General features: G+C 35.3%; 3 protein-coding genes across 3 annotated transcripts in view; 2 read left to right on the forward strand and 1 right to left on the reverse strand.

The window, feature by feature from the left end:
- LOC142978816 (uncharacterized) overlaps window positions 1-23,319 on the reverse strand; it is a 30,891-nt gene that overhangs the window by 3,274 nt on the left and 4,298 nt on the right. The gene's annotated exons all lie outside the window — the stretch shown is intronic.
- Window positions 1,322-2,367, forward strand: LOC142978961 (retinol dehydrogenase 13-like). The gene has a single exon (XM_076123618.1). The coding sequence runs from the start codon at window positions 1,348-1,350 to the stop codon at window positions 2,257-2,259; it is 912 nt and encodes a 303-aa protein (XP_075979733.1). The 5' UTR covers window positions 1,322-1,347; the 3' UTR covers window positions 2,260-2,367.
- On the forward strand, window positions 7,642-8,728 carry LOC142978884 (retinol dehydrogenase 11-like). Its single transcript, XM_076123489.1, has one exon. The coding sequence runs from the start codon at window positions 7,658-7,660 to the stop codon at window positions 8,576-8,578; it is 921 nt and encodes a 306-aa protein (XP_075979604.1). The 5' UTR covers window positions 7,642-7,657; the 3' UTR covers window positions 8,579-8,728.

Raw genomic sequence — 23,319 nt, forward strand, 5'->3', positions numbered from 1 at the left:
GAATGTTTTTATTAATAAAAAAAGAAAGCATCTATCTGTTCGTCCTTTTTTCAATCGGAAAAAGATCCATTTTTTATTTGACAGGGTTTTGAACTATATCCCTGCCAATCCCTGGACATAAAATACACTCATATGCGGTTAAAGCGATGAGCTCTACTCTAGCAATTTTTGTGACGTGTTGAAAAGATACTACCAGTGAGTTCGCACAGATCGTTGATTTTGCGTACTTCTGCGACTATATGGTTGATGATCTACTCGTTTTTTTACAATTTCCGTGTTTATTAATACCTCATTGTAACAAGTTATTTGAATCAAAATTATGTTAATTGTAGGCCGGTGACCTTGAGTCAGACCACGGTGTTTGACCAATATCCTTAATCTTAAATGGGTCGTGATACTGTTAGTAGGCCTGTCAGGATCCGTTTTTTGTTTGATTTAAAATAATATATTTATTTATATGTAGTTTGATAAATACTCTCCCATTTAGATGTCAATTATTCATCAATAGATTATTCGGTAAGTTTCGTATTTCTTATTTGGAAAGATTGATTGGATCAATAATTTGCTTTTTTTTAAATGCATCTGCGTCTTTTTACTAAAAAGTCCGATTTATTTGTGTACAATACCAGTTTTCTTTTAATATGTTCTTGACACCGCAGTGTGGGCTGTCTCTTAATGAAATTGGACTCGATAAATAAGCCGTTACATTCCATTTATTACGGTCACATTTTTGGAAAGGACCTGCTTATCACTTAGCACTTACTGTTGGTTTTCGAATTTTACTCCCTTCAAATTTAAAAGTGAGAATTGTTATTTAACATTGAAGAAATAAACCTTAACTATAAAATTGTGAATCACGTAAACCTGCGTTACTTTTTTGACACTAAATTCAAGTTCATAAAGAATACATGCAAAGACAAAATTCATTAAATGCTAATTTGCCTATTCATTGTTATTATAGGAAGGTGTCATAAATATAGTAAACCTAAAAATATTACAGAAAATTTGGTAGATCTACAGCCAACCGAAACCAGTTTTAGTGGAGCAAACACCATCTTAAAACACATCATTTTGATATTTAAGAATATTTCTAAAAATTCAGTGGTTAGTCGTGTAAAGTCTTAATAAAAACTGCATCAAAAACACTATTATTGCACTTTTTGTTAGAACTCGCAATTATAATATTGGTATTTATATTTACGGAAGTGAATCGAGATCTTGTGTTACGGAGCACCCTTTTTGCCTTGAGTTCAGAATAATAATATGACACAAGTACTACAAGGATTTTATTTTTCCTCTTATGCTTCAGTATTTTAATCGACTCCAGTGAACATTGATGTCTTGAACATGTGTGACACGGACGCGAGACTCGATGGCAAGGTGGCCGTGGTGACCGGTGGCAGTTCAGGCATGGGGCTAGAAGCTGCCAAGAATCTAGCCAACCGAGGTGCTAAAGTGATCATCGGAAGCCGCAACGAGACTAAACTAAGAAACGCTAGAGATGAAATCATTACTGCAACTGGCAATCAAAATGTTGCGTACAAAGTCCTTGATCTAGGATCTCTAAAATCAGTGAGGACTTTCGCAAATGAAGTCAATATGGAGACAACGATTGATGTTCTGGTCAACAACGCAGGAGCAGTCGCCCTTCCCGATAGACTGACAGCAGATGATTTGAATTTAACAATGCAAGTGAATTTCTTCGGTGCTTTCCTCCTTACGTTTCTATTGCTGCCTAAGTTGAGAGCATCGGCGCCAAGCAGGATAATAAACGGAGTAGCTGCGACAATGTATGTTGGGCACATAGATTTTGATCACTGGAATGACATTGGACGTTACAACTTTGTATCAAGTTTGGCGAATTCTAAATTAGCTGTTTCATTGTTTAACGCAGAATTGGACAGGAGGCTGCAGAATACTTGTGTTACGGCGAATACTTATGATCCTTTTGTGGTTCGTGATACAAATGTGTTGACGAATATCCCCGGAGTTGTTCAAGACGTTTCCAGGTTCTTTATAAATGTCATTGGACAAAGAAAGGAAGAGGTTGGTAAGCAGATCGGATATTTGGCTTCTGCTCCCGAAATGGAAAAAGTGAGCGGTAAAAATTATAAATTTTGTCACGAATTCTTTAATCCTTGGTGTGTGAACAATAAAGAGTTGACTAAAAGACTGTGGGAAGAGTCGAAGAAGGCTGTGAAAATAAGTAAAGAAGAAGATTGGGAAGCGCGGAGTGTACAAGTCCCTTTATTTGGATAAATAAAGATTAAACTGTGAGTATCTATGATTATTTTTGTGACTGATTTGGGCACTAAACAAAAGAAATGTTATAATGTATTGATTATCATATTGTGTATCTGAAATATTAAAGGCTGAATATTCTTTAATTTTAATTAAATTGTACACGTACTTAACAAATAATATTCTTATTGTTGCACATTTTTTTAAGTTTATAGCCATGTATTGCTAAGTCAGTATCATTTATCGATTAAATTAATAAATTTCGGTAGAGTGTTTTATTTTAAAACCTATGCTATCTCTATTTTTTCATTTTCTTAACCCAATACGACAGTATTCTGACACGACAGGAAACTTTATCAAACAACTTTAAAACCAGACGTGAGATTTGAACCCGAAACCTCTCTGTAACTCGCATACACTCATAATGCGCAATGCATACAACAATTTGCCTTGCAATAAAGCATTAATGAGTATAAAATTATTAATGAGAAACACTACCAGATGTTGTCTGATCACGATCACGACTTACTATTAACACTATGCACGTAGAATTAATCGAATAATTGTTATTACAATAGCGTATTGCTTGTCTAAAGTATCAGTTAGTGGAAATAATTTCCGTATTATTTTGTCATGTATTTGTTTATCTGATGTCATGTTTTGTAAAGATTACTTTTGAGGTTTTGTTCTTAGGTTTAGGCAACACGCAAGTAGATTTTTTGAGATACCATTGCGTCCCTGACTAAACTTCAAATCTTGGAAGCGGGAAAGAGGATTGTAACAATCTTCTTTTTCTAATTTAGTTATAGTCCAAATATTGTTTTATATTTTTTTTAAAGGGAGTGATAAAATAAACCATTGTAGTATTAAGCAATCTAGCAATTCTACGAAAATGTTACATTACCAACAATGTTCAGTTTACCTGGCCACCACTCTACAAGGACTCAGAAGACAAGGACAGTGAAGGACCTACACCAATGTAAGCTGCAATTTTAGATCTAAATCTAACCTGCAGTAATTTCTTCTATATCCATGCATGTTTCCAATTTCTTGAGATGCAGCATGTTGAACTATAGCCGAGTCAGCCATGATAACGGGTACTTATTTTATGGGTATATATGTATGTTATTTTAGAAGAATAAACACCAAATACAAAAGAAACATCCACAGATGGCCACGCAGGATTTAAGCGGCATTTTTGTTATATTTTGTGAGCAATACGCTCATGTTGAGATTGTGACGGATTGTGACATTTGTGTGATTGTGTCTTGACTTTTTCTATTTGTCATAAAGCATAGAAATCTTCACATTTTAATGGCTTGTTAAAAGTTTCAATGTAAAACGGAACTTTTATATAATAATAAAGAACTCTAATAAAGACACGCATTCTTTCCATATACAGTTTAGACAATAAAGAACGCCACTTGCTACGATCTCTGCAAACTGATTTTGCTTTATTCACATCCATACACCTTACTATTCAGGACCGCTGGTTTCGGGAACTATGCACCTGAGCTTTTTACAAAACATCGATGTTATGATCAAAAGAAAAATTTTCAACGTTTTACGCATTTATATAAAATAAGCTATGTAGAGAACTCTTAGATAAATTGCTGTGTGTGTGAACAATATCAATCATTTAAATCTATTTAGGTCAAAAAAATTGTGTAGAGTAGCTTGTCGTTTTCCTCAATTTGTTTTATATTTATATTGAATAGTCGTTGGTTATAAACAGGTTTCTGACCAACTTACCTAATTTTTAGCAAAAATATTCCATTCATAGACCGAGAACTTTGACCGCAATAAAGTTTTTATTACAATGAATCACAAACTAGATGACGCAGGGATTGGTTTTTTCAATTTGAATTCTAAGATAACCGGCTTGAATCCTAAATGGGACCGACATTGAGAGAAGAATGTGCAACTACAACAACAAGCCAATACTGAAAAGCTGCCATTCGGCATCTTCATAAATAAGACCATTTAAAATACAGAAAAGTATATTGCTCGTTCCTTTGGAAACACTTTTCGAAGCAAAAAGTTTGCTGTATAACCTCCAGGAAACCTTTTATATAACTAGGTTATAAAATGGTTTCAGTAGTGTTTGTGTGAAGGAATTATATACTTTTCCCGTGGTAAAAAGTGTAAATTAAAGAGCACTAAACATACATACAAGCTCATAAACTTTCACATTTATAATACTAATTTGTCAAGTAAAAAATCATATAATTTCGTACATAGTCAGTGAAATAGCGAACAAAGTGCAAGTGACATTGATCCACATACTTGAACTCGTTGTGTGAATAAACTAGTTCAATAAACTTTATAAATACAAAACCTGTTTGTTTCTGAACAAGACTGAGATACTTTGCGTCTAAATTATATACCACTATTGCTTTTGCCCGCGAATTCGTTCGCGTGGTTTGTGAGTTACGACAGAATTTTCATACACTTTCATCCCCTATTTAATTCCCTTGGACAAATGAGAAATAATGGACGTAAGTAATATAAAATTCAGGTAAACCCAAGAGTCGCCGCAAGTGTATAAAAGTTTGTTATTCAGAATGAATGATTAAGTAGATTGCCTACTTTTAAAATGAATATGCGAACAAAAAATTACAAATTAATGCCTACGAATCGTATCTAATAATAAATGTTTATTAATAGTTGAAATACGTAAGTAAACCTTGAATTGTCCTAACTTGAGGTTAGAGAGCAATATCAGTAATTAGAAGTACAGTCAGCAAGCAATATCACTCACAAGAATGGATCACAAATACAAGAATCCTTGGTTTGTTTGACGAGATGTAGATAGGGTTGCCAAATGGCCGGGATTTCCGTGATTGTCCCGGAATTTTGCGAGTTGTCCTGTTGCCCTAGTAATTTTACTTTGCTGTCCCGGAATGAAAAATACCACTTTTTGTAAAGCTACGAAACAACGACGTTTTTTTTTGGTCATTCCTACTAGGCGATCTCTGATTCCTGATTCCTTTCGTAGCCAAAGGAATGTCCAGGAAATAATCAGCCTGGATCTGGTAACCCTAGTTGTAGGCGAATGTTGAGGTAAGTAACATTTGGTGAGAAGGCATCAAAGTGCAAGATGACGTTTTGAGTTAACTATCAAATATGAAAAATGCTTGATGTTTTTAAAATTAATGTGGACTTTTCACAGTACGATATAGCTGCCATCTCGCATACCTACACCACCGTGAAGCGACAATTGGCATTGCAAAACTTGCTAAGCGGCTTATAAACAGACACATTTATTACCGACGCGACTGTACCTACAATCATTAAACATTACTTATCGGATTACAAAAAAGTATCAATAAGGAAATCGTTTACTAGGAATCTTTTGCCCTTTGAAGAAACATTAAATGCGTAGAGTCCTATGCAATAAGCTTTTGTATTTTATTACTAGTCAAGTTTTTATAATACTTACTAGCTGACCCGCGCAGCTCCGCTCACGCTTTCTTGTTTTTATTTAATACCACCTTCTCTGGACTTCCAAAAATAATTCAGGACCAAAATTAGCCAAATCGGTAAAGCCCTTCTCGAGTTTTAGCGAGACTAACGAACAGCAATTCATTTTTATATATATAGATGTATGAATAAAATAAATAGATGTAGCCTATTAATTACCCACTGCCAAGCAATAGTTTCCTACCGGAGTGAAAAACGCATTAGGCTTTTATTCGGCCTACAGGCTGTTATTAGCCACATATATTTAGATAAATTTTATTATGCGTCTCAAACGTATAGCAAAAACCAGATCACCTTTAGTACGTGCAAGGCGAGCAACAGTCTATTTTCTTGTTCAGTAAAGATGCTATGAGAGATGGGAACATAGCATATGTGTTGTATTTACGTTTTCAAGGCCAAAGTGCTAAATTAAGCCGATTTAAGACATGATAAGAGTTTTTTTAATTGGAAAATAAACGCTAAGGATGGACGGTCAGTACTTTTAATAAAATCATTACTTTAATTTCTTAAGTTCGAACATGGTCAATATTCCATAAGAAGTCAAAACATCTGATAATACGAAGACATTTTAAAACATTAGCGTGTAGCCTTAGGAGTAAGAAAAGTATTCATCTTTCGACGCGGGTAGTCTTTTATACATCGTGCATTCGTGCTTAATAGAATAGTGTAAAAAAAATTCAACCACTCATAATTTATGTTACTCGTTAATTGAATTGAACTTATAATTTTTTTTTCATCAGGAAGTCGGTCACAAAAAAGCTGACAGCAAATAAAGATTCTGCACAAGCGATTCCGTATGCATGATTTTCAAGTATAGAGTCAAAAAGCATCCATTTTTTGTAATGTGTAAATCTAGAATATTAACGATAAAGATATAAAAGAAAGATTTTTTTGGCACACAAGACCGGCCCCACAAGTTGCGGGCTCGTTTCTCGGCCGTGTGCGAAGCGGGGAGGTGCGAGAAATGTGGAGGTGAACCGTTCAGCAGCAGAACTGTTTAAAATATCCATGTGTAACATTCTATCCAAATCAATTTAGTCATATCAATCATACAAGTTACAAAGTTAATAAAACATGGATAAAAGTCATGATACTCCCTCGTAAGGAACCCTACACATTACACTAACGTTACATAAGTACGCACTACGACATCTCACGGCCTGCTTCGCACACATTGTGACCAGGCTTTGTACAGGGATATTGGCACACCGTTATGATATTATACCACCTGTTATAACAGAGTAAACAATTGTAAGTGCTCTGTGGGAAATTATAGAGTGATTACTGTGATTAGTATAATGGCTTTATATTGCTGTAGTGCAATTTTTTCATACAACTGGGCAAAGACCTCTGTCCATAATTAAAGCTTGCACCATTATAATAGGATTATTTTATTCTATAAAAAGAAAGGGTTCTTGAAAGGAAATTGAATGATTTTTAAACTTATAAAAAAGTAACGTGAAGTAGGACCTTTGGGACACAATTAGATAAGAATAAATCATAAACATTGGACATCCTTATTGAAGCTGATGACACGGTGACCTGATAGCATATCTGCTGATACATCGCACTTAGGCCAAGGATAAATCATCTCATTGGTGAAAGGACACCTCTAAAAGACTTAAAAAAAATGCTCTTGCTGCTTTACTTAAAATGAGCATTCTTATGCTGGTATGGTACTTGTACCGGAGTAACTTATTCAGGATAGTTACTAAAATGAAACAAAAATGACGTAATATATTTTTTACAAACAAACAGACACAAATACATTAATTTAATTTTATAAAAAATAACGGTGCAGCCATCCTTCAACTATAATATTAGAATTAACATAATTTAACAAGCTCGCACTTCCGAGACCTTGTTAATTCAGCCTTCCCTTGGTATCGCGAACACACGCTCAGTAATATCCACGACTTGGCACAGACACGTCATGTCGGTACGAGACGACTTCACTGATTGTGCTACCGATGTCCGGTTAGACGGGAAAGTGGCGCTGGTCACAGGCGCCACGTCCGGCACTGGACTCGAAATAGCCAAGAACTTAGCCAGAAGAGGAGCTAGAGTTATCATTGCAAGCAGAAACCCTGCAAGACTAGCTGATGCAAGAAACACAATCATACAGTCTTCTGGAAACCAGAATGTGGAAGCGAGACAGATGGATTTTGAGTCTCTATCTTCAATCAGAAGCTTCGTCGATACAACTGTGAGCAGTGAACCTCGTTTGGACATCCTAATCAATAATATCGGAGCTATTGGCTTGGAAGACAAGTTAACTCAAGACAACCTGCACGTGATGATGCAAGTCAACTACTTTGGATCCTTTCTGCTGACATATTTGCTGTTCCCATTTTTACGAGCTTCAGCACCAAGCAGAGTAGTCAACGTCTCATCCCTAGGTCTGATCCTAGGGTCTATAGACTTTGAAAACTGGAACAAGGTTGGCCAGTACTCCAGTTTTGGCTACTACTGCAACGCGAAATTAGCAAGTGTTCTTTCTACAGTTGAAATGGAGAAAAGAATAAGAGGATCTGGTGTGAGTGTGTACAGCATGGATCCTGGACTAGGAAAGTCGGAGTTCTTCAGGAATTACGACAACCAGTTGATTCAAACGGTTTTTAATGCTGCTTTGAAGAAATTTGGAAGGCCTTTGCCAAGGGTTGCGACTATGGCAGTGTTTTTAGCAGTGGATCCAAAGTTTGAAGGTGAAAGTGGTAAACATTTTAGGGATTGTCACGAGTTTTATAGTACTTGGTTATCAAATGATACAGTGTTGACGAGGGATGTGTGGGATGTGTCTAAGAGACTGGTGAGAGTGTCTCCTGAAGAAGATTGGGAATTTAACCGTTATTAGCAAAAGTAAGTGTAATGACTTTTTGTAATGGTGCGTAATTATGTTGATGGAACAATAAAGACTTCATAATTTTTTAGTTTCGGGTAATAATAGTTATTATGATTTTGTCAAGAGTGCGTTAGTTACGTTCACTCTTACAATGTCCTTCCTGGCTTATGGAGTGTTAATGTGTCTGCTACCTTCCAATAGTTGAGACTTGTGTAAATTATAGTGTACTATAAAACTGGTAAGACCTTTTTATTAATTTTATTTAAAAATCAACCGTGCTTGTAAGATACAGGCTTTCGAGATTTTATCGGTCGTTGACATTTAAACTAATCTTTGATCTGGAAGTTGTCGTACAGAGCTGCAAGTATTTGAGGTGATATATAAAACAAGATTGAACAAGGTCGTCGCGGTCAATAATACAGGTGTCGCAATATGGACTGTACGAGTGTATTGACCTTGCATTTCAGTAATTTGATTCAAGTAGGCATTTAGAGTAAAAGTACGTAACTTAGTTTTTAATTATAATTATTTAATACCTCATTCTCAGCCGTCTACTGTGGAACATTAATTTTATAAGTGACTATGTTTTAGCTACGTACAAAGATCTTTCTTCGATACAAATATGCCTCTATCTGGAGGCACCTGAATCATTTGCAATAGATGTACACCCGCCAGTGATGATGATAGTAGGCACTGTTACTTCATTCTGCGTCTGACAATACTGATCATGATTTCGTGAGGCTACATTAGTATAAATACGGCTAAAAGGCACATTTGCCCACCCGGTCAGAAAACAGACTTAATTTAATCTTCATTCAATTTTACCGGACTCATTAAGCAGGAAATCACTGATCATTATGTCGTCTGATAAACACAAACATTTATCATTAACATGATGAAGGTAAATGAGCAAGCCACTGTCGACTACCGACAATCGACCTGTCATCGACAAATTTTGTATGAAAATCTGTACCTACCTCGATTCTCTGCCACTATCGATTACCAACAACCGGCAAGCTTTCGGCATTTTGACATTTAGAATGTACTGCCAAAAAAGTATCTACGAGGCCCGTCAGAGGCGCTCGTCGATTTTCATACAACATTTCTCGATGACAGGTCGATTGCCGGTAGTCGATAGTAGTACAGAATTTATTGAGCTAAAGGTTGTCTGATCTTTTGTACCAGGTCAGTTCGGGCTTATCACGTACTTCATTTGACAACTAGTGTACGCCAGATTGATACACACTATTCAGTACATTGCCGCTTTGACACAACGTGTCAATAACTCTAATCTAAGAGAGAAACCAATGTACAGCATAGTGGCTGTTAACAGTTTTGAACTGAAATGCGTGATAGCCCTTCTGGAGTTCAAAAATATCTCGTTATATTCTTGGTGTACAAGAATATAACGACGATATTTTTGCAATAAGTGTATGGTTTTATATAAATATTACACTTCAACAACAAGTACGCAATCAACGCTCGAAATAGAAGAGTCGCAGTACTATATCGATTACAAACTCGGTTCTCTAGGTCCTCTCGTGATCAATCCACTCGGTCACAGCTCGGATGATCGCTCGTCTGTTTGCCAACACGATGCGCGGATCATTATGTCAGTCACACTCTCTTGCTTCCGTGTGAATTACGCAAATTGGACAGTGGCTTAAGTCACAAGAACCTAGCCTTAATCTTAAAAGGAATACCGGAACTTGAAAAATTACTGCAGGGCGATTTCATACTCTCGATACTTAATATCGAGTAGCGTCCGAGATTCGAGGAGCATTTGACTTTTTAGTACTACTTTAACTACTAGTAAAAAGTAGTAGTTCTCCTTACACTATTTCTTCATCGGTCTACTCGGTTATCGAATAGTCGATAGTAGTAGAAACTAGAAGGTCTGTCGGCGTAGTTCGACACAATTACTTGTATATTTTCGATACGTCATGATTGTTGTAGAAGTAGGAAGTTATTAACGTCATTGAAAGGCGTCGCATTAAAAATCGAAGGTTGAATTTTCTAAAATATCAATAATATTAAGTTTATAAATATTTTCTTTCTTGTATTTAAATAAACTCTAACATATTGTGACAAACTAAAATTAGAAACCAAAGCATGCTCACTCATAAAAAATATTGACAGCTTTTCTCTACTACTGGACACAAGTTCGATGGCGGTCAAAATTGACAATGGCCCATTCTATAGCTCTGATTCATTTTAATTTCTCGAAAATATTTACTAGGCCCACCATGAAACGTCAACAGCAAACTAAACAACTAATGAAAACAATTAGCTAAAACTTATTTAACTCGCTATCTGCCTATAACTTGTACAATCGTAAGAAGGATTCTGCGGTCAAGTAGGAAAGTGTTTTCCTCATAGATGGTGCGACGCGCATCACATGCATAAGTACGTACGTACAATGAGCACAATGAACACAACACACGTGCTTCTGTTCACTTCTTGTTAACTGCTTGTGCTATGGATTACTAATCCGTACTACTACAAAAGTAAGTAATAAACTTGTATACTAGTAGAGATTAGTTACTTGATAAGTATAAATTGTAATTAACCCATTTCTGTTCAACAGTTGGGTACTCGGTTTCTGCTAAAACGAAGTCCAGGAGAGATTAAGAGTCCGGTTTGCAGGAAGTTTAAGTTATCATTTTTATTTGTTATTGTATTTAAAAGAGATTGACACCTTTTGTAGGTATATATTTAAGTAACTTGGAGAATATCCTTAAATAAAGAATTGTTAACTTATATCCATACCCGAATCCAAATATAGAGAAGTTGAAATATATCGGAAGTCTGACATCGCCATTTATGATGCATAGCAAAGAAAAGAGCTAGTCTAAGGATCAATGTAATTAGGTAGACTCCGATGGTCCCAAGCATAGTTCAAAACAGTATTGGATTAACCTTAGATTGGGTGAAGGTAATTGTCCCGGTGCCTTAATAAATGCATCATGTCGTAAACAGCACTACATATTTTAAGTCTTGCAGTCTCTCAATCGCAATGACGGAAATGTTCCACTGTTATTACTTTGTTCACAAATCAGTACATAGTGAATAATGCACGCGTTTATATTTGGAGTGCATCCTGGCTATAATAAGTATGGACGTGAGGCCTCGCCGTTATCGCACGAGGAACATTCAACACTCATTATTGAAGATCTGTACCGCATTTTAAGTTCAAAAGATTTTTCACTTTGTTACTTTTTGCAAATAAAAAATATCCTGTAAGTATATAAAAATGAATAGTCAAATGTGTTGCGCAAAACTCAAGAACGGCTCAACCAATTTCACTCATTGTTTTTGTTAAATTGTCTTTCAGACACGAGAATGGATTTAATGGAGGAAAAAACACAGAAAAATGTTTAGAAATTTTGTGATCGGAGCTGCACGGGTCAGCTAGTTCATAATAATAATGTCTTCCCAGGCAATACTAAGCTACATCCAATATGATTGACACTGTTCAACTGTGTAGGACTTTATATTTTTCAATTAAGTGGCCAATGCACAAAAACACTATCTATTCCAGCACTCTCAAAGCCCGAAGGGATGGTAGCCGATATGACTGGTAGTGTAGAGTTCGTCTTCTATGTGAAGGATGTATCATTAATCGTATCGTGCGACAGTGTTTAATTTGTAAGTCCAAATTCAACATAAAATACTAGTTTCATATCTTATGTGTCTGTTTTGTATGTTTGTAAATGTCTTTAAGCATAGACTAGTGGTCTTGAGCCGAAGTTTGTGATCACAATTCACTAGGCAACTAGATCTCGTTGCACATTGTAGAGCATTTTATCCAAAAGTCTTTCTCCCCACCTGAAATGTTTCACAGAAATTGTTCTATTCACCACTCACCTAACTCAACGACTCATAACGAAAACGAGGTAGCCATCCTGAAGAACATTTAATTTTATTACCATCATTATGTTAATATACAGACAAGAAAATGGTTTTTTTTTAAACTAAGTGCAAGTGAACGTGTAGATTCATAATTCTAAACTAATATTATAAAATTAAATGCTAAAGTTTGTCTGTCTGACTGCTGGTAAGGCTTTCGTAAGTATACCTCTAAACTGAATTTGATAGTTGTTTAAATAGTTGGAGACAAGGAATAAGACACCAGCTACATTTTTCAAAAATAAACTCACCCTTACATAACATACAAAAGACAATCAAAGAATAGCGCGCACGAGACTCTAATAGGGAATTAATTTATTAATATTTTTGATAATTTTGCTTGTAGGGATATACTTTAAAATTAATTCGTTTTAATCAGCGATAGAGCTCTTTTAATATACAGGCCACACAATGTGCATAATATAACATGTTTGTATCTTTACACTTGGGTAATAACATATGAACTAACCCTTTACCCAACCTCGCATAACTGGCGGAATATTCTAAACCCGTGCGACCTGTTCAACGCATCTTGTATTACTACTTCACTATGATATTAAATATACAAGTATTTATAGTTTATTGTGTAAGCAATAGCATCATTTCAGTCGTTGGTTACTAGTATTGATAACCACTAAACAGCTCACCCGGATTTGCACACATTTTTTTTTGAAGGCAACTCCCGCACTTTGCATTGCTCTTGTGTCGTGGGGGCTTTTTAAGATACAAACAACGGACACAATGCACGACAAGACCCGAAACAATAATTTTTGTATCGCACAAAAAATTGCTCCGTGTGGGAATCGAACCCACGACCTCCCGACGCAATGGTATTGGCGTGGCGACCTTAACCACTGCGCCATGGAGGCGCATTCAACTCCTTAAACAGCAGCGAAGACGCCTATTTAAAAAAAAGCTTATGCTATTTTACATAGTTTTTTAAATTCGTGGGGAAATTAATTGAAATTAGACATCTAATGTGCAAAAGTTTGATCAATCATCGAAACCACGAAACAGGCATACAATCTCAACATGAAACCAATTCGTAACCAACATAACTGCACGTTTCATCATTCATCATAGTTTATCTGACACAAAACTGGTTAATTTCCCAAACCGTACAATACAGGTCGGCCGTATAATTATTATACCATATTTCTTTTCGCTATGCCTAGTGACATAATAACAGTAACTATCTGAATTACTAGTGATGGGAAAAGCACACTATTAATATCGATATTATTATGATACTTTAGTTTCGCATCGAACTGAATGTCGAAAACAGTCACTACATTGACTTAGAATTAGATAGAAAAGATTGGATTACAAAACGACAATTCAACAGTTATCTATTTTCAATAAACTATTTATATTCAACAATTATCTATTTATTCACATTTTCAATGTTATCTTTTTATGTCTTGGTAGACAAATCATGCTCTTATTTTTTTGGATAAAACAGATTTTCTAACACCCTGCCAGGTGTATAATATAGGGATAAATGTAAATAAAAATAAACTTTAAAAAACTAAACCACTAACACTGTTTCTAAAACCTCTTGTACCTACTAAATTTTTCAAAGTTATTGAGTCATCAAATATCGATATCCAATTCTTGCATTTCGCCTCACTATTTATAGACAGGTCATTGGAAAGTAAGAGGCAAAGGTTATGGCAGCACTACAATAGCAATTTATCGACGACGCCATACGCACACCATTACGGAACCACCGCGATTTATATATGAATATTCATCGCGACTAATGACATGAGATAGATGAAAGATATAATGATTGTGCCGAAATGTACACAAAAAACATCTGGTTGAGTGAAAAATATGATTAAACTGACACAAAATCGCTCATGATCAGCCTTTCTTCCCAATATGTTGGAGTAGGCTTTGATACAGCTATATGCCAGTATTTTACATTGAGCGACTGCCTATCGGACCTTCACAACCCAGTTACCTGGGCTATAACACGATATCACTCGGTAAGACTGGTTGTCTGACTTACAAGCTTTTCTGACTGCTGGTCACGACTGTCAAAGATTCCTGAAAACGTGCCTTCCGTTGCGTGTGCATAGAGACTTGGTATGTATTATAAGTCATCCATCTGCAGATAACTTAACAAGGTAACTTAAGGTAACTTTACCTTACTACTTCGATACAATTACGACCAATCGACGGTCATGCTAATCGCTAATTTACTCCTAGTTATGTTGATGTGTCCCTTCATCTTTCAACACAGTGCGTAAAAGATCATAATCAGAGATATAAATAAACAATACAGGTTTGTTTTGCTTCGATTACAACCTGTTTAGGACCACACGCTTGCGTACACGAGATCCGATGACATAGAACAGCATAGTTATGTCTAGACTAATATTATATTAAACGTGAATACATCTGTCTATTGCTGTAGAGGAAGTGATTATCTTTTTGTTATGTTGTTGATCTAACTCAACCAAATATAGAAATTGTAAGCATGTATATATATAAACATAATTGTAAATGGGAAAGTCTGTAATATGTCGATTTTGGCAAATTTAAACAGATATTAATGAAGACAGAGTATCAAACAAAATCAATTTTTATGTACCAGTAAATAGATCACTACATTTTTTTTATCTATTTCCCGGGTCGGGCAAGAATATCTCTGAATATTAGTCCGTAGATTTGTTACAGTGGTATATGCCCGGTATTTTATTATGGCAATAGGCTCGCCCCCTCCCACATGGGACGAACATTGTTGGCGAAAATTGGATGTCTTTCATCCACCTCTGCCTACACCTTCAGGTATAACGTATGTATGTATCAGTAAATTGCCTAATTAGGACGCGAACGGAACCGCAGGCATCAGCTAATAAGGCGCTGTTATAATCATAAAAAATTACAACGTACTCTAAGCTTATGGCTTCAAGCCGCGATTGAAATCTACAATTACGTCACAATTTCCATACAAAAATGCTCATCTGACCGGTTACATGATGATGACGTAACAGATTTATCTAAAGATCTAGTGAACTTTAAACCATTAGTGGACAATGTGAGCGACATCAAATGACTGACGGCTTGGGAAATCGTCCTTTAGAATATGCGATTTTTATATCGTGTCGTTGACGTATCGTATGGCGTTTAATGTTCACCATAAAAACATTTAGAGAGGACTTTGCGAAATTACGGACTTGACAATGTAAAAGTACGTAAGTATATGCAGATATATAGTAAGATAGATAGATAGATAGTAAGTATATAAATAACATAAGGTATTTCTTGGCACTGACTTTGCACTTGGTATTCATGGTGTATTTAGCAAAATTATTGCTTTTTCTTTCAACTAAACGTGTTTTCTGTGGGTCGAGAAATAAAGTTTAAAAAACTATATAGGTAATGATTGATTAATTAGGCGTGAAAGCAGTTCGAAGAATTTTCCACAAGGTAATATTAATTTAGTTCAAAAATAATATTGATAATTGGATCAGTGTCCAGTCAAGGCCAACCACAGGGTCATAGGCTTTTATTGTAGAAATATATAATAGCTATTCAGTATTTTTGTTACTTTCAATCAATTTTGAAACAGCATATGAGTGATAAAGACAAAACACCATATAACTAATCAGTTTACACGGTGTTCACTGTTAAAGTCATTAAACCTATTCAACCTGTACTCAATACATGATGTAATGTCCTCAACAAGGTATGTATTTCAACTAAATGTGTATTGAATGTTTACAAAGCACTAGAATACTCGTGCACATGATTTGTATATCTACGTGACAGTTACTCGTGCAAGTAGCCGATACTGTGTCTATTAGGTAACATACCTATACGATATACAATGTATGTATATTCCATTGCTGTTTGACGTAAATAAATATGATACAACTCACACGGTTTTTTGATTCCTAAGTAAGCAGAGCTTATACCTACTATTCTTTCAACCCATTACTGTCCCACTGCTGGGCAAGGGTGAGGGTCTCCTCCCAAACGAGAAAGAGGTTAGGCCTTGGTAACCAAATAAATGATAAAAATACTTACTTATATAGATAAATAGACAACCAGGCTCAGAACAGATATATATTCGTCCTCGTCACACAAATATTTGTCCCGGGTGAGATTCGAACTCACCACACGCGGCGCTACGGTTATTGCGGCGAGGTGACCACGTTAACCACTGCGCCAAATGTGCAGTTGGTGTATACGGTTTTCTGGTGCATAACAGATAAAAGCAAATGTTGGAAATTATTCGCTTGGATCTTTTTTTTTCTAGCTTCTTTCTGCGTCCCACTGCTGAGCAGAGGCCTCTCCCCTAGATTTAACTAATCGTTATCATATAAACCTGTCACTTACATTAAATTATTAATTAAAAGTTGGTTTTCCTGCTATAAACATTAGGCGAGAAATACCTACATCGAAGAAGATTCAGCGAAGACAGGACACCCTAAGCCCGGCTTATATTGTGAAACGCTGCGAACGATAATACCAATGAGTAATAAGAAAAAAAAGATGTCATAGGGCAATAAGCCTATTGACCAGTGCAAAATTATCTGCAACTGATTAAATATTAAATGTGAAAACTACTCTATTATTATCCTCGTCGCACATGGACACATCTAACCACAAACCATTGTTCGATACGCCATTTTTATAAGACGTACAATTCTTGGACAATGGCTACAAATCCAGTCTGCGTTTTCACGCTTTCAATCATTAAAATTGTTTGTAACATTACTTCAAAATTACTTGACCCCCTTTCGACATAGCGTGATGATGCTCAAGAGTTCAAACTTTAACCTTTTGGCTTGAATTATTTAAATTGGTTAAGTGCTTTGCTATTTCAATTCACTTTTTATTTGATTGCAGAAAATGGTCGCGGAAGAATGTTGCAGGAAGGGATTAGTATAGTTATTATGAGGTTTTAAACTAGTTCGTGTGAATAAACAATGGCAAAGGTCACCTGTGACAAACAAACAACCTTTCTTTAAATTGTCGTGTGATACAAAATTTTAGTAATAATGTCGTCTACTCAAACTATGTCTCTAATATCGAATTCTACATAATTTTTGGGTAAATACAATTTGTTGTTTTCTACTGAAATTGAACGGTAAAACTTTGATTCTTAGGTTTTATTTAAAAGCAAATGGAAAGGACTGTTTTAGTTTATAAAAAAATTAGGCTCAAAATTTCGCTATCCGTGATACTTTAACTAATATCATTATTACAGTAGCGCAATTTTGTACAGTATGTACTATCGAGTATCGAGAGTTTGACATTTAAAATGTACAGCCAAAATAGTTCCTACGGAATCCGATAGGGGCGCTAGACAGATTTTCATGTAAAGCTTACAGGTCACAATAATTAAAGTAAGGGAAAGGAATCAAGAACTTTGAAAGTCATTAAAGGCAAAGAATCAAACACTTGCTTTTATACAAGAGATGCAATTATAACTAGCGAGCCCTTTATTTTAAGTAGCATGACTAATCCAAGCCTTAAAAGTAAAAGACCAGTCTAACGATGTTTAAATTAGAAGCACTCAGTAAATAAGTGAGGAATGCAAACAAGTAATGTTTACATACGCTTTTATATCGTTTTGCCGTCATCTTGTAAAAATGAAAGGCATCTCGCGTGAGGAAGGCCATCTCATATATCACAATCTTTAAGTTTATATCACGAGTCAAGTTACAAGCGGAAGCGGGGAGTGAAACTTTCGGTTTTAAATGGTATCTAGTTGATACTTGTTACTTAACACATTTCTTGTTTGAAAGGATAAGTTTGATACTTGCCTTCTAATAACCAGTGCCTTGGGCCATTCCTAGCACTATGTGTGAGACTACGTTTTCAGAAACAAAACAGACAGGCAAGGTTTTGGAATTTCAATAGCGACTCCAATTCGCATACTTAGTGAAATTAATGTGACATAAAACCTGGTATATATTTTATAAAAATGAAAATTAGCCAGAAAAAAACTAGATTCTCACCAGTTCTGCGACGTCATGGCGGCTTATACCTGATAGATATAAAATATGTGCAATCTGAATACATAAATATCTATTACAATGTTGGAGCTTTAAATAGTTTAGGTGCTCTTGGACACACAGAAAATGGACTAGCTAAGTTTAACAAAATAATAAGTTTGTGACTTGTACCAATGACTAGATAGGCCGAAGACGCACACTACTTGACTTGCGACTCAGAATGGCAATCACGCGCAGTACTGCATCAATTAACATTCTATAACCTTTTTATACTATACGATATCTTGCGTTTATGTAAAAAAATATTTAAGTAGAGTTGTATCCTGCTTGTACTTGTATTACGGTCAAAATCCGTTACCCACGTAAATAATATTAATTTTAAGATAGCGTAATCTAATACATTTTTTAAAAGATTTCTGTTCTAAGTTTGCAATTTGATAAACAGTGACATAGCTGTAAAGCTTATCTTGCGATTTAATAAACAAATATTTGAAATTATTCGTTAATAAATAAAATCTTAAATACTTAGGACAACAAAAAAAAATATCTTGGAAATAGTTCAATATCTTTTGTCTGAGACAGACAGCAAAATATTGGTCAGCTCGCCTTCCACTCCTCGGTTTCATAATTCACCGAAATTACTATTGAACATTGCTATATTCATACAGTCATTATAAATGTGAAAGCAGAACACAGCAAAGTCGCATTTTTGAATTTCTGATACCTAGGGATTTCCTCTAAATGATCTTATTATCCTTCTAATTTTTGGTTACGTGCCTGGATTTGTGGTAAAAGTCTAATAGTCAGATATTTGAGCGAACTCTCAGAAAATACATTTTTGTAATCTTATTAAAAGAATTAGACTACAAAAATCAGGCAATTAAAAATCGTGTCGGACCCGAATCGCGCGATCTAAAACACACTACCTAATTTCGCAAGCCGGTATAGCGCATCAATAAATTTTAATTAACAACAAATTGCTCATATCATATAGTTTGTTTATTAAACATTGGATCAATAGCGTCGTGATGGAAAGTTGTTGACTCATCATCATCATCATCATCACTAATTATTAAGAGGTTTTTCAATAATTTTACGGTAGAAGAATCTTATGTCAGAGGTAACTTGTAATTGAGATATTACATGATACATAATGACTCGAATTCACCAGTTTCTTTGATATAACGGTGGATTAATATATTTTAAAGGCCTAACAGATTTGTGCAATTTGTTATTACCATCAGTGGCTTCTATAGTCCGACGACTTAATAGAGAGCCTTGTCAAGCACGATTTATTTACATTATAGGTTATTTTGGGCATTTGAAAAAAAGTTGCTGTATCAAACAGGTCCCTGGAGCTTTATAGGTCTGTGGGTAAGTAAGTTCTCTGCCAGTTGCGGACCTTGCATGCAAGGCTCTGTACTAGGTTGTTGGACAATAGGCCTACATGATTGAGCATAGCTTTGTAAGAACTTGATGACGACCGCAAATTATTTTTGGACTTTGATAATCCAAAAGGTGGTTTAAACTCGAAACGGAACTCACCAAGAATAGGATTAAAAACCGAGGTTAATGTAGCTAGATGAATCTAGATAGATTGCTATCTGTACATTGTTGAAGAACAAAAACAGAAGGTTAATAGGCGTAATAAAACTTATCTGCGGTTTAATAAAATGATAATCTTCATATTATTATGGGACATTAAAATTAACCGCAAAACGACTTTTTGTCCTTCTAACATCTTAAATGTCTAGATTTACGAGGCGGTCTGTCTGTCATTTCTTAAATGAGGTAGTATTTTTTGTTTCATGATACGAGCTAGGGCCTAGACCAGTGAGTCATCATCAGCCTAGTCTTTCTTCCAATTATGTCGGAGACGTCTTCCAATCTCAACGGATATAGCTGAATACCAGAGACATGAAGGACTGCCTATCGGACTTCTACAATCCAATTACGTGCACACTGCACAACCCTGTATACCCCGGGCTACAACATCATAACTCCCGGTAAAACTGGTTGTCAGTCTTTAAAGCTTCGGACTGCCTTTGAAAATGACAGCCAGTGCCTCGATTCTCTACTGCTATCGACTACCGACAACCGAACTGTCATCGATAAATTTTGTATGAAAATCTGATCAGCGCCTCTAACGGGTGTCGTAGAAAACATTTTGGCAGTACATTCTAAATGTCAAAATTCGATAGCTAGCCGGTTGTTGGTAGTCGATAGTGGTAGAGAATCAAGGTACAGGCCTAGAAATGTAACGTAGGTACCTTACAAAACGCGAAAGATGTAAAATCTTTTGTTACCAACTATCTGTAAGTAATTTAAGATATCATTGGTATGAAAATTGGCAAAGATGATTGCTCCATCATAAACTTAGCTCTTTTCGCAATAACTACCGCAATTATAAACTAGTATTCTTATAAGACCGTAATAAAACAATTAAGATTCCCACCAGTCATTCAAAATTGATTATCTTGGATGTGAAAGGCAGAATTTCTTTTAGGCCTAAGGCGACTCAATTGACAGCGAATGACGATGATTGAAGCTTACAATGCACGTCATCAATCAATTGACAGTTTTCAATTGACGAGATTTGTAGATGATTGATAATGTGTTTGTTAACAAATGTTTACTTTGCATGTATAAATATTTATAGGGTGTAATAGATTGTGTTAGTTTGTCACTTTGAATGTTAACTATTAGTTTATCTGATGGTTTACTAAGACAATGTGGCTACTGTTTGTTATCTAATCCTTTAATTATGTAATACAAAGTTTATTAGAGAGCGGAGAGACTCAAAGACTGTTTTTTTGATATAATAATATGATTGTTATACCAAAAGGTATGAACAGAGGTATAAGTATGAAAAAATACTGTTTTGCCGTGTATGTTGTGTCCTAAGAAAATAGGATGCGAGCCGGTCGAGAAAATTCTAATAGAAATAGGAGAATTTCAATAGTATGTCCCTTACTACGAACCCACGAATTCGACCAAAAAAACAACTCTCAGATCAAAGATTATTTTTCACGGAGACTTTTTTCTCTTCGTGTTATACACCCCTATTCCTTCCATGTTTTGTATCAAACTTCAAAAACAAAAAATAAAAAAAATAATTGGCTTTGAGTCCACCATGCTGCCCGCTGCGGGTTGGGGACTTTGCATACCTTCAAGAACTGTTCTAAAGAACTCTCAGGCATGCAAGCTAGCGTCACGATGTTTTCCTTCACCATTGGAACAAGTGTTAATTATTTCTAATGCACACACAACTTCGAAAAGTCATCGGTGTGTTGTCTCGGGTTCGAACCCGCGACCACTTGCTTGGGAGGTACCAACTTAGACCACTCGGCTATCACTGCTTATACTAATATATTAAACATATTACTTAGAAATATGTTCCCATCGTAACATATTATAGTACTATAAAACATGCGTGTGTTATATAACAAAAGTATAAACTGATAAAGCAAGTGAAGCCGGGCAGGATGACCTGTGCCCTAAGTACAGAGAAAACACCAACCCGGAACCGAACCGCGTAACTTATGATTATCTCGTAACGGTTACTTGCCAATTGCTACATGAATACACTTTGTCCAAATATTATGTAGGAAATCTATGAAACGATGGTTTTTTTGCTTATTCATGTTACTTGCAAAAATATACTGTTTTAAGGAACAAATTTGTCACGTTGCTACGACTTGATAAGAACGATAGGTAGTAAAGTTTTGTTTTAATTCAATGTACATATATTTTACACTACGAGGATACAAAAAGGTAGATAAACTGTTAATAGGTATGGCACTTGATGATTAGTTTAACTTGTTCCGTTTTTACACATTGCACAATATGAATTTTCCCGGCAGTTCCATCTAGACTAACCTTGTAAAAAACTAACTTATTCAAATTAAGATAAAAATATCAATCTCCTTTCCTGAGACATTATCTATCACCTCGTAAAAATGCCAAAATCAGTTTAACTGTTTGTCGTCAACGAAGGGCTATGAAACATTCTTCTACGGTGATAATTTTATAAGATTTGTATTTAATTTAATCGTCTCTTTTATGTCTTACAAAACCTCTAAAAATCCTTTTAATTAATGCAAAATAAAATTAATAATAACCATACAATAATTGTAAGAAACGTTTAATTTATACAAAAACAGATTTTCTCTATGCAAATAGCTTAATTTAAATATTAAGTAAACGACAGAAACTGCTGTATCGATTTCAATGCAACTTTATTATATCGACAAACAATGTAAAAAGGAGGTCATAAGTAGTCTTAGTAATAATAATTGTATATTATGTTACAAGGCATTTTTGAAGATTGTAGAAGAATAGAAAGTTATGTTATTTAAATTTCCAAGAATGTTTGACGTAAGGCAGTATATTTTTTGTTCTAGGCTTTAAACAAGTGGCTAAGCGGTGCGGCGCCTCGGGACCTCTGAGCTCAGGATGTCCCAGGAACTCAGAGACAACATGCCATTTTTTTTTTTGTTTCGCGTAGCTTCGGTGTAGAGGGCCCTAACATATTTCTCGCACGAGGTCCCAGACTATCTAGCTACTCCACAGCTTAAAATTAGGCTTACAATAACTTGTTTAAAGTAAAATTATGCCTCTTGTTCTTGCAAAATACATAAAGTTTGCTTTTTTTAGCCCAAAACACTCAATACAAGAAGATATTTTTCTACAGTAAAGAAAAAAAAAAAGAATATAATGATTAACCAATTATTATATTCAAACGTTCTAGAATTATTTTGGCTGTGAGATGTATGTTCAACTGCAGCTACTCAGTAGCTCGATTCTCAATTACTATCGAATACGGACAACCGGCTAGCTGTCGAGAAATTTTACACTAAAGCCTCTGTC

This window comes from Anticarsia gemmatalis, chromosome 15 (genome assembly GCF_050436995.1).
Source record: "Anticarsia gemmatalis isolate Benzon Research Colony breed Stoneville strain chromosome 15, ilAntGemm2 primary, whole genome shotgun sequence".
Taxonomy (NCBI): domain Eukaryota; kingdom Metazoa; phylum Arthropoda; class Insecta; order Lepidoptera; family Erebidae; genus Anticarsia; species Anticarsia gemmatalis.